The following is a 15635-nucleotide window of genomic DNA, read 5'->3' on the forward strand; positions in this document are numbered from 1 at the left end:
TCAATAACCAGATGGTTAAAATTTGGAAAGCACAGTCTAGGAATCTGTGCTTTTAAAGCATTTTCCTATCATTCTTAAGATTTATAATACATTCTACAATCTGAGAATCAACACCCTTAAATCCAAGAGTTTCTTGGCTTTTTTCTAATCATCAATCTTTACTTCCATTATTTTCTGAAAATCTTTGATATTTGCACCCTGGACCTCATCATCCAGAACTGCTCTACTTCTGAAACCTCAAGTTATAACTTTTCCCCAAACCACAACATCTGTGTATCCATCTCTCCCCATTAAGCCTGTTATTTGTCATTATCATGGCCTTCAGTTCTATGGCACTTCTATACACTCAACTATATGGGCTCTGTCATATCCTCTTTTCACTTACAACCTAAGGAATGCTATACCATATATTAGACCATATAAGCTTTGCAAATGGGATGCAAATTTATTTTGGTTTCTCCCCAGTATACTGGGCATAATGTTACAGTAAAATCTGATTTCTTTTTCCTCCTACTGTCAGTAAATGCTTTGTGCCACTTTTTATTTGAGAGTTAGTTAACAGGTAGTTACAATGAGTACTATTTTAAAGTAGTTATTACATGGCTACCTGCAGTATATTATAATGTCTGGCCCATATCTTAGGTCCTATCATCACTCAGATGTCAACATCCAATAAAATTACTAAACAAATAATAATTTCAATATAATGACCAGGGCTAGGTGAATAGAGTGTCTACACAAAGAAGGGAAAAATAAAACAGATTTTGTCCCTTCCTTTATGGAATTGCTTATATGAGGAGAATAAGAATGAAAAGATGGTTAATGGTTGCCTGTTTACCCCAAAGGGAAAAGGGAGAGAAGGTTACCTGAAACTTCCGTAACTTGGGTCTTTGTTGTAAAGAATACTTTAGTGAGTTTCATCTTAAATAATATCACCTGTTCTCAAATCAACTTCGCCTTTAAGTCAATTGTATGTAGTCAGTAGCTACATACATTTTTTTCTTGAAAACATGCTAAGCTTCACAAGGCTGCATAAGTACCCATCCCCTTTTTTTGTTACAAAGAAAATAATGAAAAAACTACAGGGAGCAGGGAGGGGAGGAATATCAGTTAGACTGACCATTTCATACTAATGTATTCTAAGAAAAAATAAACCACAATTAAAAAATTAGGGATCATATTCACAATCTTGAAAATATTAGTTAAAAATAAATTACTAGGGGCCAGTGCTGTGGCACAGCAGGTTAAAGCCCTGGCCTGAAGCGCCGGTATTCCAGATGGACGCCGGTCCTAGTTCCGGCTGCTCCTCTTCCGATCCAGTTCTCTGCTATGGCCTGGGAAAGCAATAGAAGATGGCCCAAGTCCTTGGGCCCTGCACCCATGTGGGAGACCTAGAAGCAGCTCCGGGCTCCTGGCTTCAGATCAGCACAGCTCCGGCTGTTGCAGCCATCTGAGGAGTGAACCAGTGGTTGGAAGACCTCTCTGTCTCTACCTCTCTCTGTAACTCTTTCAAATAAATAAAATAAATCTTTAAAGAAAATTACTAAACCTACATGAATAACTGTGCGCGTGTGTGTGTGTGTGTGCAAGGGAAAACATTTTTTTTAAGTTAAAAAGGGGGTTTTGCTGATGAAGCTATCAGTTCTTTCAAGATTTCTTACATATGTTGCTTTTAAAAATATTAAAAGCTATTCGTGAACATCTTTATTTGAAGATTCACACATGCTCATGGTGGAAAAATAATACACAGATAAGACTAAAAAACTTATCTGTAATCACATTATCCAAAGCCAATTGTTGGCAAATATAGAAAGATAAGTATATAAATACACATACACACATATTTTATGAAAATCAGTCTATATTATACAGTTCTACAACATTCTTTTGTCACTTCTGAAACATCAGCACATATAGCTGCACAAAATTTTATCTGCTGGCCACTCAAACAACTGAAGAGTAAATCAGTAAAGCAACTGCTACAGATTCAGATTTTCTGCAGTGGACAGGCAAACTGAGACATCATTAAACTTGCTGAAGGAAAGAAAAGCAACCTTTTAATAAGTGTTACCTCAATTTAATATTTAAGGAAACAGAGGTTCAAGAAAATTAATAACTTGTCCCAAACCCATCATTTAATAAATACTAAAGTGAAGATTGGAACAAAGGTAGTTAATTCCAAAGTTCCTGCTTTTTCAATCACAGTGCTGCTTCAGTTTCTCAAATGTAAAATGGATGTTTCTGTAGTATTAAGGCTAGCATAGGGTAAAATGATGAATGAGAAAATACCTCGAAAACTATAGCACCACTGCAGAAATGGAAGGGACTATCACAGTACCATCAACTGGCATACATGCACAACTTTGTAAAGCTTTAAGTGTCAAGTCCAGATAATGCTGATTCATGTTTTCACTTTTACGTTACATGAAGACAATATAAGGGATAATTTCAAAATGCTTTGTAATCTGAACTTCATCCAAAAATATTTTAGAGAGAAGGCCTACAAGTAGTCTTGAAATATTAAAAAAAAACACAACTATGCCATTGCAATTGGCATAAGACCATACTAATAGATTGACATTATTAAAACAGTATTTTGGGACATATCAAAAAGAATGCTCTGAAGTAAGTATCTGAAAGGCATATTCATTAACATTTTTAAAAATAGTGAATATTCACAATGCTATTTTTTCTTGAAATAGACATCTTAAAGCCCAAATTATTTATTAAATTAAACTTAGATCCAATGTGCCTTGTTCAAACAATGCTACCAAAGTTTTAAATATAAACAAGGGGTCCAGAACTATGGTGCAGTGGGTGAAGCCATCACTTGTAATGTCTGCATCTCACAAAGGAGCACCAGTTCGAGTCTGGGCTGCTCTACTTCTGATCCAGCTTCCTGCTAATGTGCCTGGGAAGGCAGCAGAATACAGTTGAACTACTGGGGCCCCTGCCACCTATGTGGAATTCCCACATGGAGTTCCTGGCTTCCGCCCTTGGCCTGGCCCAGCCTGGGCTGTTGAGGCCATCTGGGGAGTGAATCAGTGGATGAAAGGTCTTTCTCTATGTCTCTGCATCACTTTCAAATAAATAAAAAAATTTAAATTAAAAATTAATAAAAATACAAAGTAACTTAAATTTGTAAGCCATTTTATCTTATTCTGCAAAACTTGAGCTGAATTTTCTTTAATTTCAGATGACTATAATATGCGGAAGGATATTGCTGCTGGGATACAGGTTCCTGAAAACTGTGAGGAGAGGACATAAAATTTACTTTTAATTGTTAAGACTCACACCCAAAGTAAACTTTATTTTACTCCATTTCTTGCCTCTTGCCTGGCACATGTTTAAATTCATGGCAACTCCTTCTAAGAGAGACAAAATAAGTATCCAGTGTTTTAAGTTAGTAACAAGAAAGAAATTCTTTAACACCCTGTAGGATCACTGAAAGCCACAGTCAACACACACAGGGCAGTTTCAAATCACTGTTGAAACAACGTCGGTAAAAGCAGACTTAAAATGAGATCTTTTAAGTATGCTGAAGTACAAATATTATATAAAAACCTATACTTACCTTAAATTTTCATTAAACCTTACAGTGGCTGCACAGTGGAATATAATATTGGTAGAATCTACGATGACCTCTTTATCTTCCTCACTAAGAGCCAGTTTAGGTTGAGTAAGTTCACTGTTGATTGCTATTATTTTCTCTCTAAAATCTGGATTTTCATCTCTCAATCGATCAAACAGCTATTAAAGGAGAAAAATAATTTATTTTAGGGTAGCATTTTTCATGATAAAACCCTTTATCATCCTTCTTCCCTGTAAATGATGACTATTTTAAAAACTTAAAACTGTATTACTGTATTTCCTAAGGATGCTCTTAACTGCTATCACTTTATACAGAAATCAGGCATAGGCATCTGGCACAGTGGTTAGGACACTGCTTAGGATGCTGACATCCCATTGTTAGAGTGCCTGAATTCAAGTCTCAGCTCTACTTCAATTCCATTTTCCAGCTAATGTGCACTCTACCCTGGGAAGGTAGTGGTGATGGCTCAAGAAGTTGGATCCCTGTCACTTATGCTGGAGACCTACATTGAGTTCCAGGTTCCTACGTTTGGCCTGGTCAGCTCCCACTATTGTAGGCATTTGGGGAGTGAACCAATAGATGGAGACACTTTGTCTCCTTGCCTTTCAAATAAAATGATAATAAATCAACTTTAAAAGAAAACACCCTATGAGGCCCATACTATTATCTCCACTTTAGAGATAAGAAATCTGACACCGGAGAGGTCAAGTGGTTTGCTAAGGACACAGAGTTAAGCTGGTAGTTTGCAGAGCTAAATTTGAAATGTCCATGCTATAGCTGATTATATTGCCTCTCAGAATAGGCATAAGCAGTATGACATCAAGACAATGTCTACAATGATTATTCAGATTCCTACAATTTAGACTTTAATTTATTACTTCTTTTTATTTTTATTTTATTCCACTTTAGTAGAGTAAAATATTATGACTTATACCTTATCTAAAATCTTCAAACAAATTTTTCAAAAGGGAAAAAGAAAGTAAACACAGACCAGAAACTGGACAAGGTTAGAAGATACCATATATATTCAAACTGAAAATTCAACATGCCTTCAGTAAACAAAAAGAATAAATTTTGCTAGACAATCAGATCACAGGAGGAAACAGTATAAAGGTTCACTGAATTGTGAATCAAGTCCAATATTTTAAATTAATTTTTTAATTAATTGAAAGGCTGCAAGATGGAAGGAAGAATAAGATCCTGTCTGTTGGTTCACTCCCCAAATTCCCACAATGGCTAAGGTTGGGCCAGGGCCTAAGCCTGGGGCAGGTGACTCAATCCAGGTCTCCTCTTCCCTGGAAGAGGAAGATAGAGGGTAGGAGCCATCATGGCTCCTCCCAGGGTCTATAATGGCAGACAGCTGGAGTTAGGAGCCGGAGCCAGAACCAGGATTGAAACCCAGGTCTCCAATGTAGGACGTGGGGCTTTAACCACTAGGTTAAATGCCTTGTTTAATTTTTTATCCCAGATTTGACAGAGGAAAGCTGATTCTACCCCCAAGGTACTACATTTTGACTCTCAACTTCATTTACAATCCAGACTTGCCATTTAAACAGAATTCTTAACCTGGGAAGAAAGTCCATATAACATAAACAATGCTTACTTTACCTTCTTAGATGACTTCAGTTTCTAACAGTTTTCCCCTCAATCACTATTGGCTAGTGATGTGAACATTAATCTGTTCTTATTTTAATTAAAAAAATATTTACTAAGAATCTCATATGAGCCAGGTACCCATAAACTGAGAAAATAAGGAAAAGGCCTTTCCCTCAAGTTGTTTAGGTTCAAGTAGTAAAAACTAGACAAGCAAATGGAAAAAATATAGTGCTGTAAGTAATGTGGCAAAAGCAACAATACAGAATTACAGAACTGTGTAGCAGAAACAACTAACTCAGCCTGGGAAGACCACAGGTTGCTTTCTCACAGGAAATGAAATTTATGCCACGACCTCAAGAATAAATAGAATGTATGCACACTAGGGACAGAAGCAAGAAGAAGGCCCCAAGATTATACAGTACAAGAATACCCTGTGATGTCTAGAAACATTTTTTACTGTTGAGACTGGGAAGGGGACTGCAAGCAACCAGTGAGCACAGGCCCTACAATGCCCAGGATAGCCCTCCACAACACAGTACTAACTGGCCCAAAATGTCAAGGGTGCTGAAGTTCAAAAACCCTGCTAAAAGTCCATGTCTTGCTACGGTACATACTCATTGTCTATATTCTTTATTCCTATTTCAAAATCATAGTAATCATTACCTAAACTTTCCTACTAATTTCAAGAGTACACTTACTGTTGCTTGACATAAAAAAACAAACAAATAAATAAAAACCCTCATTTCTACTGATTCATCAACAGTGTGACATAAAATGGGGAATAAGCAGCCCTAGAATTAGGTGGTGGGATGTGGAAGGGAAGCGGAGGCACAAGAAATGACTTAACTTTATGGAGTATCAATTTTAGTCAAATATTTGTAGACAAAGCATTTTTATATGGAAAGTGGCCATGTTTAGGCTAATCCATTGAAGTTCAAAGAAACTTCAGGCTTTAGGTGTAAAATATTCCTTTTCTTTATAAATTATACTTACTACGGAGGAAATATTAGAAGCACTCCTGCCCTGGAGACCTCAGTGTTATCCAATCTTTTACGTTTTACTCAGGCCCTCAATTCCAACTAAGACGTCAATTTCAAAAGCTGCTTCTTTCCAATATCTTCTTGACACCTCCATTACTCTATTCCCTCTTTTTTTTTTTTTTTTTTTTTTTATACAGGCAGAGTGGACAGTGAGAGAGAGAGAGAGAGAGAGAGAAAGGTCTTCCTTTTGCCGTTGGTTCACCCTCCAATGGCCACTGCAGCCAGCGCACCGCACCTATCCGAAGGCAGGAGCGGAGCCAGGTGCTTCTCCTGGTCTCCCATGGGGTGCAGGGCCCAAGGACTTGGGCCATCCTCCACTGCACTCCCAGGTCACAGCAGAGAGCTGGCCTCAAAGAGGGGCAACTGGGACAGAATCCGGTGCCCCGACCGGGACTAGAACCCGGTGTGCCGGTGCCGCTAGGCAGAGGATTAGCCTATTGAGCCGCGGCACCGGCCCCCTCTTTTCCCTCTTAAAAATTCTCTAGAGGGCAGAGACTCTTCCTTATTTATCTCTGAATTCAGCCTCCCACATCAAGTCAAATGCCCTGCACTAATCAGGCTCAATAGGTATTTTCTGAAAAATAAAGTGTGCAAAAGAATAAAAACACCCCCACTGCAGAGGGGTGGTACTGGCAGAGGAATTAAAACATAATAAATGCTGATGATAAAATGCCAAGATAAGTAAACAAATGGCAGAGATGGCAACAAAACATCCAGGCAAGCATTTTTACTTAGAACAAGCCTGGTCATATGACATAAGGGGAGCAAAAGATTTCAAAAATGTCCAGCAAAAAATTAAAAGGAAAAAGTGGTAAAGGAAGACTAATGTAGAGTGATAAAAAGCACACGGGTAATTTTTTTAAATTTCTGAGAAAGAAACGGACTTACCAGAGTTTACTGAGGAGTACCTGCTGAATGATACTCAAAGATAACATCATAGGCAATTATGTTCTATTACAAAAAAACTATCATAAAGGAGTATGAAGTTCATTCAAAGTAAAAATTCTGTTGCTGTGAAGGGCTTTGTTACAGTTTCAAATTATTGTTTTTAAATAAGCCCATAATAATTTAGATATTCAAGTGAATGTCATTCTCATTCAAAAATAAATGATATCACTAAAATTCTTTTATTTTTGAGATAGTCCTGCAGAGTCAGGTTTCTTATGAGGACCAAAACTGGGCTTAATGCTTTCCAGTTCAAATTTACTATAAATGAATATTAAGATAAATTGAGAATTGACAAGCTCATGATTATGAAGTTATTTTAGCTCTATTTTTTCTTAACAAAATTTTTCTAAAGGTTCAAAATGTATGTATTCTAGCTATACGATCTTTACATCTGTCAAATGAGAATACGTGACTTCTCTACCTTTAATACTGTTATAAGGACAAGTTAGTGTATATAAATGTTTAAGTATTAGCAAAGCATAGTATATCACAGAACAATAAGGTAGTTCAAAATTATTATTATCAAAGACTATTTAAAATACCTAGTAAATGCAAATAACCAATCATAAATGTTTTAAAAAATGTACTTTAAATATTTACCACTAGGTAATTTAGAACCAGTTTTACAATTAAGAATGCATTTTTCTTCTACTGATTAAAAAATCATATCTAGTTTATTGCCGTCCTATAGGAACTTATCAATTTTTTAACTTATTTTTTCAGGATATTTGAAGAAATATACTAAGCTACTGATGACATGTACACACTTCTTTCTCCTCAAAACTATTATTTTCCACACTTACCTTGCCACTCAAGATTTCTTCCACTCGTTCTTGAGGGGTCTGCCCAGCTTTCTGCCTCACCAAAACATATACTGAATTCACCTTTGGACAAGACCTCAGCAACTTCTCCAGAAGCACTTTTCCTAGGAAGCCAGTAGCTCCAGTGAGCAGAACATTCTTGCCTTCATAGTATTCTGGGATTGAGACCATTTTGACCCTAAGAAAAACAAAGCAAATAAGCATTAAGGATTTACGTTCATTCTTACAAAAAATCTTTTGGTATTCAGACAACTATTTTAAATGACAGGCAAAACCCAAAATTGAACATTAACATGAGAGGACTCTAACCTCTGGTTCATCGTAGTAAAAAGGGAAGAACAAACTGCGGCTTATTCTAACCCTGTGTTTTTCCCTGGATCACTCCAGAGAACCCACTCACCTTCTCGGGGCCCAAGTTTCCTTAGTGCAATTTGTACTAAATGATATCTAGAAATTCTTTCCAGCAATAGAAACCCAAATCTTCATTCAACCTCTGTTAAAATCTAAACACTACTGAATAGTGTTTCTCTGTCTCCAAAGGGATTTATAACACCAAATAGAGGTCAGCACAAGACTCAATTGCGTAGCTTGTATAACACTGCCAGGTGTCAGGTTTACCTTTCACCACCACTTGAAAGAAGAAGTAACACCATGTTCTTTCCCAGAATGTTCATTAGTGACAATATATCTAAAAAGTACTTAAATCTCCCTTTCAAAAATGTCACAGGAAGAAACACATAGGCTGACATCCTTCCAACCAGAATTCCACTGAGACAGCAGAAAAAATAAGAATGGACAAACAAAAGAATGAAGATAAATTTAAAAAAAGGTGCAGAGAGATTTGTACAATCTGTCACTACATAAAACTCTAAACACATCGAGAACAATGCTCTGGCCTGCTTAGAGATACAAACACATAAGATAAAATGTTGCAGGAGAGGGAATGCCATACAGAGGAAAAGAATAAAGAGCTCTTGGGGCCAGTGCTGTGTAACAAGTAAAGCCGCTGCCTGCAGTGCCAGCATCCTATATGGGCGCCGGTTCAAGTCCCGGCTGCTTCACTTCTGATTCAGCTCTCTGCTGTGGCCTGGGAAAGCAGTAGAGGATGGCCCAAGTCCTTGGGCCCCTGCACCCACGTGGGAGACCCAGAGAAAGCTCCTGGCTCCTGGCTTCAGATCCCCACAGCTCCAGCCATTGCGGCCAACCAGTGGATGGCAGACCTCTCTCTCTCTGCTTCTGCCTCTCTGTAACTCTGCCTTTCAAATAAATAAATAAATCTTTAAAAAAAATAAAGAGCTCTAATTGTATTTATGTTTTATTGAAGCTGAAGAGTAAATATGTGTGCTTTATGTCCAAATTTTTCATAATAAAAAATAAAGGAACAGGGGCTGGCTTCGTGGCGCAGTAAGTTGATCATCCACCTGCAGCGCCGGCATCCCATATGGGCACTGGTTCTAGTCCCAGCTGCTCTTCTTCCAATCCAGCTCTCTGCTATGGCCTGAGAAAGCAGTAGAAGATGGCCCAAGTGCTTGGGGCCCTGCACCTGCATGGGAGACCTGGAAGAAGCACCTGGCTCCTGGCTTCGGACTGGCACAGCTCCAGCCGTTGCGGCCATTTGTGGAGTGAACCAGCAGATGGAAGACCTTTCTCTCTGTCTCTCCCTCTGTCTGTAACTCTACCTCTCAAATAAATAAATAAAATCTTAAATAAAAAAAGCATGTGTTGTTTAAAAAAAAATAAAGGAACAATCTTAAAACAAGAAGTAGCTCTGTGTAAGTTCTGATAGGGAAGATATTCTGGTAAATGAAGAAGTACATAGTCACTGTGTTTTTAGAGTTGAGCAAATCATATATTCAGGCCGTAAGCCTCAATTACTAGATGAAAAACTGTGTAATATCTTTTTATGTTTTAAATACATATTACACACAGGGAAAACTGTCTTTTACCTGGTATCTGGTAGGTAGGTGCTTAATAAACGTTTGCTGAAAAAAGTTTACATAACAAACATACCATATCTGTGGCATAATCTTTGCCACAGATACCATCCTAGGCTCTAGCCCCTGCTGCCATTCCTGGAAGCCAAGTGACCACATGGCCCAACCACAGGTGTCAGCTCCACTTCAACTCCAATGGGATTTCTGATACATAAAAAACAATTGAGCCTCAAAAATATACCATGTGAAGGTGTCAGGCATAAAGTTACATGTTGGCTGGCGCCGCGGCTCAATAGGCTAATCCTCCGCCTGTGGCGCCGGCACACCAGGTTCTTGTCCCGGTCGGGGCGCTGGATTCTGTCCCGGTTGCCCCTCTTTGAGGCCAGCTCTCTGCTATGGCCCGGGAGTGCAGTGGAGGATGGCCCAAGGGCTTGGGCCCTGCACCCCATGGGAGACCAGGAGAAGCACCTGGCTCCTGCCATCGGATCAGTGCGGTGCGCCCTCCGCAGTGCGCTGGCCACAGCGGCCATTGGAGGGTGAACCAACGGCAAAGGAAGACCTTTTTCTCTGTCTCTCTCTCTCACTGTCCACTCTGCCTGTCCAAAAAAAAAAAAAAAAAAAAAAAAGTTACATGTTACTTGCATACATTGATACGAAATATCCAGCATAGACACATCCACTGAGAGAATGCAGATTTGTGGTTGCCAGAGGTGGAAGAGGGAAGAAGGAGGAAGGAGTAGAGAGAAACTGCTTAAGGAGTTTTACTTTGGAGTTATAGTAATGTTTCAAAACTATAGAGGTGGTAGTTGTACAATATTATGAATATACTCATACTGAATGCTACTGGATTGTTCATTTTAATGATGCTATGGTTGAATGTGTACAATGACAGTATTAAGAGGCAGGGGCCTTTAAGAGGTCATTAGGTCATAAGAGATCCAGAGTAACTAGAACTGAAACTCTCATCTGCTGGAGTATAGATTGGTATAATACTTAGGAAAAGTGGTATTATCTATTAAAGCTTAATATTCACATATCCTATGATAGAGCAATTCTATCCATAATTACTGATGTGACAGAAGTGAGTACCTGTGTTCACCAAAAGACTCATAAACAAGTATGGTTATAGTGTGCGAATCCTATAGGCCAAAAAGTGCTCGTCAACAGTATATGGTATAAAGTGCAGCATATTCACATAATGTAATATTTTAAAACAATGAAAATGAAGGAATTATCAATGTACCTCACAAGATAAAAATGAACCAATGACGTCAGGTACATGGTGTGTAATAACAGAATATGGTATCATTTATATAAAGTCAAGAAAATAGGCAAAACTCATGTATGGTTAAATCTCAGAAGGGTATCCTGCAGGAAATTAATCACCATTAAGTTGCTGACCTTAGGATATACATACTTGGTCAATGTTTACGTATTTCAATGGAAAGTTTACTTTAAAAAACCAGAGTGATCATATTCCCAGGAATCAAGACTGGTTTATATATGCTATTGCAGCTCCAGTGTCAAATAGAGCTTACTTTCTCAATAGCGTCCCGGTTCACATAATAAATTACAGGGTTATCCTGGTTAAAACCCACTTCAGTTCTGAACTATGTCGTAATTTCAGTGACTGAAATCCTAATTATACAGAGCACTGAAGTCCTTATATGGAAGCATGAAGAATAATTCTAATCAATATACCTACAAAAATCTGGTAGGGATTTATGACAATTATATACAAAATACATATTGAAGAGTATTCTGAGAACAGAACCAATTACTTAAATCTGAGCTTCATTTTCTTCTTATGTAAAATTTTTCAACAAACACTTATTAAGCACCTATCAGATACCAGACAACAGATAGTTTTCCCTATGTGTAATGTATATTTAAAACATAAAAAGATATTACACAGTTTTTCATCTAGTAATTGAGGCTTTACTGCCTGACTATATGATCTGCTCAACTCTAAAAACACAGTGACTATGTACTTCTTCATTTACCAGAATATCTTCCCTACCAGGGCTTATTACAGCCAATCTATGAACACCAAAAGGTAGAAAAATTTTTGTCAAACTTAATTCTGTCTTCTCTTAACTGCATGAAGATTGCTTGGTTAAGAGAGTTGTAGAATGAAACTCTTCTTATCAGTCTCAGGCAACTAGTTCAAATCTATTTACATATGACTTTATACTACTGTAATAATTTCACAGTTATTCAATGGCAACAAAGACAGAATTCCTACATCAAAGTGCAATATCAAAGAAACAAGCATTAAGTATTTTTAAACTCTTGTCTCTAGGTTTTCTTGCCTTCCTCATTCAACCAATATCACCCAATTAATTTATAGGCAAAGCCAGTAAAAATGAAAATTATTTTAATGGAAGTCCAGATTTGTCTCCACTGTCACTTAGTCCTCCAGTGTGACCAGAAGCTACAGGAAAAGCTATGCTGCGCATCCTTCTAAAGCATGCTGCTGCAGATGCCGACTGCAGTAGCAGGATATCTAAACCACCTCTCATCTGCTGAAGAGCGGTTGCAGCACTGTAATACGGAGAAGAACAGCAGCATTATCATTCCTGGGTATTTGCAGAGTGGGAGGCTGGACCATGAATGTGATTCATATTTATTTTCCCTGCTCTTGAGTTTCCACAGGAAACATCATCTGGCAGTGGCAGCTAAGTATTTTTTTCAAAAAACACCTTAACCTTTAGTTCAAAAATTAGAGGTGCAAATTCTTCTGTAGACTGACAAAATCTGAGTACTGCATATCACCACTACTTTCAAGGAATTCAATTAGGTTTACCTGTTAAAAGTGGTTTTTCCAGCTGGTTATAAAAATAATATTTTCATTTATAATTAAGAAAAGCTACTAAGATATGGTTTTGCTAGGAGTTCAAGTCCAAACTTTACTACTTAGAGGCTTTTTTTAAAAAAAGATTTATTTATTTATTTGAAAGAGTGAGTGAGTGAGAGAGAGAGAGAGAGAGAGATATCTTCTATCCAATGATTCACTCCCCCATGGCTGCCAATGGCCAGAGCTGCGCCAATCTGAAGCCAGGAGCCAGGAGCTTCTTCCAGGTCTCCCATGTGGGTGTAGGGGCCCAAGGACTTGGGCCATCTTCTACTGCCTTCCCGGGCCATAGCAGAGAGCTGGACAGGAAGTAGAGCAGCCAGGACTAGAACCGGTGCCCACATGGGATGCTGGTGCTTCAGGCCAGGTCATTAACCCACCGCACCGGCCCCACACTTAGAGGCTTTAAGATCCAAAGGTAAAACTACAGACTGAACATGGACATCTCATGGGGGAGAAGGGTAGGGAACATGGCCAAAGATGGAAAGCCAAAGACAACTTCTAAAGTAGCACCCGATCCAATATAATAAATTGCACCTTTGTGATCTCATTGTATTCTCTCTTAAAGATGAGATCTTCTCTCTCCTCTTCACCTTGTACAAAGTTCTTTAAATAAATATAACAATTAGGGTACCCCAATAAACAGAAAAGCACAAAAATCTACCCCTCAAAACGGGAATTTTTCAGTGCCAAAAAACAAAAGTTCCTGTGGCCGGCACTGTGGTGCAGTGGGTTAGGCTGCTGCCTGAAATGTCAGCACCCTAAGTACTGACTGCTCCACTTCCAATCCAGCCCTCTGCTGATGCACCTGGGAAAGCAGCAGCAACAGAGGGCTCCAGGGTTTCGGCCCCAGTCATCCCCTTGGAAGACAGGGATGGAATTCTAGGAGCCCCATCAATGTAGCCATTCAGGGAGCAAATCAACAGATGGACAATGTCGCTCCCCTTCTTCGTGGAGGAACGACACAGGACCCTGCGCTGTTCTTTCGTCTGCTCGGCCCTCCCCGGGTTTGCTGCTGGTTCTTCCCGGGTTGGCTACTATCCCTTCCACCTCCGTGGAAGGGCAGTTCCCCCTGGCCACATTCCCCACTTCCGCAGGGGAGCGGCACACCGCCGGCCGGCTTTCTTGGGGGCTGCACGGGTTCCCTTAGATGTTCCCCATAGATGTTCCTGGTGCATGCCGTCTCTCTCCTCCTTTATAGTCCTCCTCCGCCAATCCTAACTCGGCTGCCCACACGCCGAGTACGCTGCTCTCCTCCAATCAGGAGCAAGTCCTACAGTTTATTAGTTGAACTGGAGGCAGCTGTGCGGAAGCTGTTTACTTCTCTCCCAGCGCCATATTGTGGGAGAGCAGATGCATAGAATAAGTCTTAATTCCAGTAACTCAGTCTAGTCCGGTTTGCTCCCCACAGACAAGCTCTTTGTAAGTTTGCCTTTCTTTAAAAAGGGAGGGGGGGATTCTTCTGCCATATTAAAACTAAAGGAAGTAGGCTGGTGCCGCGACTCACTTGGCTAATCCTCCGCCTGCAGCGCTAGCACCCCAGGTTCTAGTCCTGGTGGGGGTGCCGGATTCTGTCCCAGTTGCTCCTCTTCCAGTCCAGCTCTCTGCTGTGGCCCAGGAAGGCAGTGGAGAATGGCCCAAGTGCTTGGGCCCTGCACCTGCATAGGAGACCAGGATGATGCACTTGGCTCCTGGCTTCGGATCAGCACAGCACGCCGGCCGTAGCAGCCACTTTGGGGGGTGAACCAATGGAAAGGAAGACCTTTCTCTCTGTCTCTCTCTCACTTTCTAACTCTGCCTGTTTAAAAAACAAACAAACAAAAAAAAACACCTAAAAGCAGCCAAACAAATTAAAACATCTAATACAATGTCTGCTGGTTATTTCATATACTTGCTAAGCAGTAAGACAAATGCAAACAAGTACATTGGAAGTGAGGAAGGAAAGAGGCATTCCATAGGCCCAGCCAGGTAGAATAACAAAGTTTTACCTAAGATTCACCAGTGATGATGAGAAAAATACATGGGAAAGAGGAAAAACAAAGAAAAATGTATTAAGCACATACTGTCTCTCTCAGGCCTTCAGACTGTTATTTCCCATAAATCTCCTTAATAACTTTTCTTTTTCAAAGTCACTCAGCACACATACACAGGCATACCAGTATCTTCTAACTGAATCTCTCCCCCAGTTATAGAAGGCATAAAAGGTTTCTGCTTATCCTTCAGTGAAGCAAAGACATCACTGCACAGGTAAGGACTGAGGGCACAGCGCTAGAAGAAAAGTACAGAGGAAGGGAAGGGGTTGGAACAGTCAGGGTGAAGGCCTTATCCACTGCCAAACTTCGAGTCACAGCAGGAGGAAAGAAGAGCATTCACCACAAGACTTCTGGCTTTTACTAACAGCATATCGTAGACAAGAATCTGCTCCATAGGAACTTCTAACAGGAAAAGCGAAGGGGGATTTCTGGCTGACAAATCCTTAAAATTAAATCCCACATCATTCCATATTAAATTTGATGGGCCAAACTAGCAACATAGTATGGAAATTTGAGTGTTAACTGATTCAAGTAGACTCTTAAACAGTTAAAACTCAGGACAGACTTCACCAGGATTTCCTGGACAGCCATTTCCAGAAGCAGCCAACCAAAGGAGGAAAAGATAAGAAATCTGCTGTCAAACTTAGAACTTGAGGGGCAGGCACTGTGGCATAGCGGGTAAAGCTGCTGCCTGCAGTGCTGGCTTCCCATATGGGTGCCAGTTCGAGTCCGGGCTGCTCCACTTCCGATCCAGCTCTCTGCTATGGCCTGGGGAAGCAGTAGAAAATGGCCCAAGTACTTGGGCTCCTGCACCCGC

At 39.8% G+C, this 15635-nt stretch overlaps 1 protein-coding gene across 7 annotated transcripts in view; it reads right to left on the bottom strand.

Annotated features, from left to right (window-relative positions):
- Positions 1-15635, bottom strand: part of FAR1 (fatty acyl-CoA reductase 1) — a 61926-nt gene that overhangs the window by 26820 nt on the left and 19471 nt on the right. For 5 of the 7 annotated variants that reach the window (XR_016218635.1, XM_008266446.5, XM_002708822.6 and 2 more), the window contains exons 2-3: positions 7980-8175; positions 3575-3750 (exon numbers count right to left, since the gene is read on the bottom strand). Coding sequence is in view for 6 of the 7 variants with exons in the window: in XM_008266446.5 (XP_008264668.1) it covers positions 3575-3750; positions 7980-8168 (365 nt within the window). In the remaining variant the exon portion in view is untranslated. Of the gene's footprint in view, positions 1-3574; positions 3751-7979; positions 8176-14292; positions 14444-15635 lie in introns of all 7 variants that reach the window. The other 2 variants (XM_070073164.2, XM_051851707.3) reach the window with 1 other exon arrangement.

Source organism: Oryctolagus cuniculus, chromosome 1 (assembly GCF_051225735.1).
Source record: "Oryctolagus cuniculus isolate XC-2025 breed Fujian yellow rabbit chromosome 1, ASM5122573v1, whole genome shotgun sequence".
Lineage (NCBI taxonomy): Eukaryota > Metazoa > Chordata > Mammalia > Lagomorpha > Leporidae > Oryctolagus > Oryctolagus cuniculus.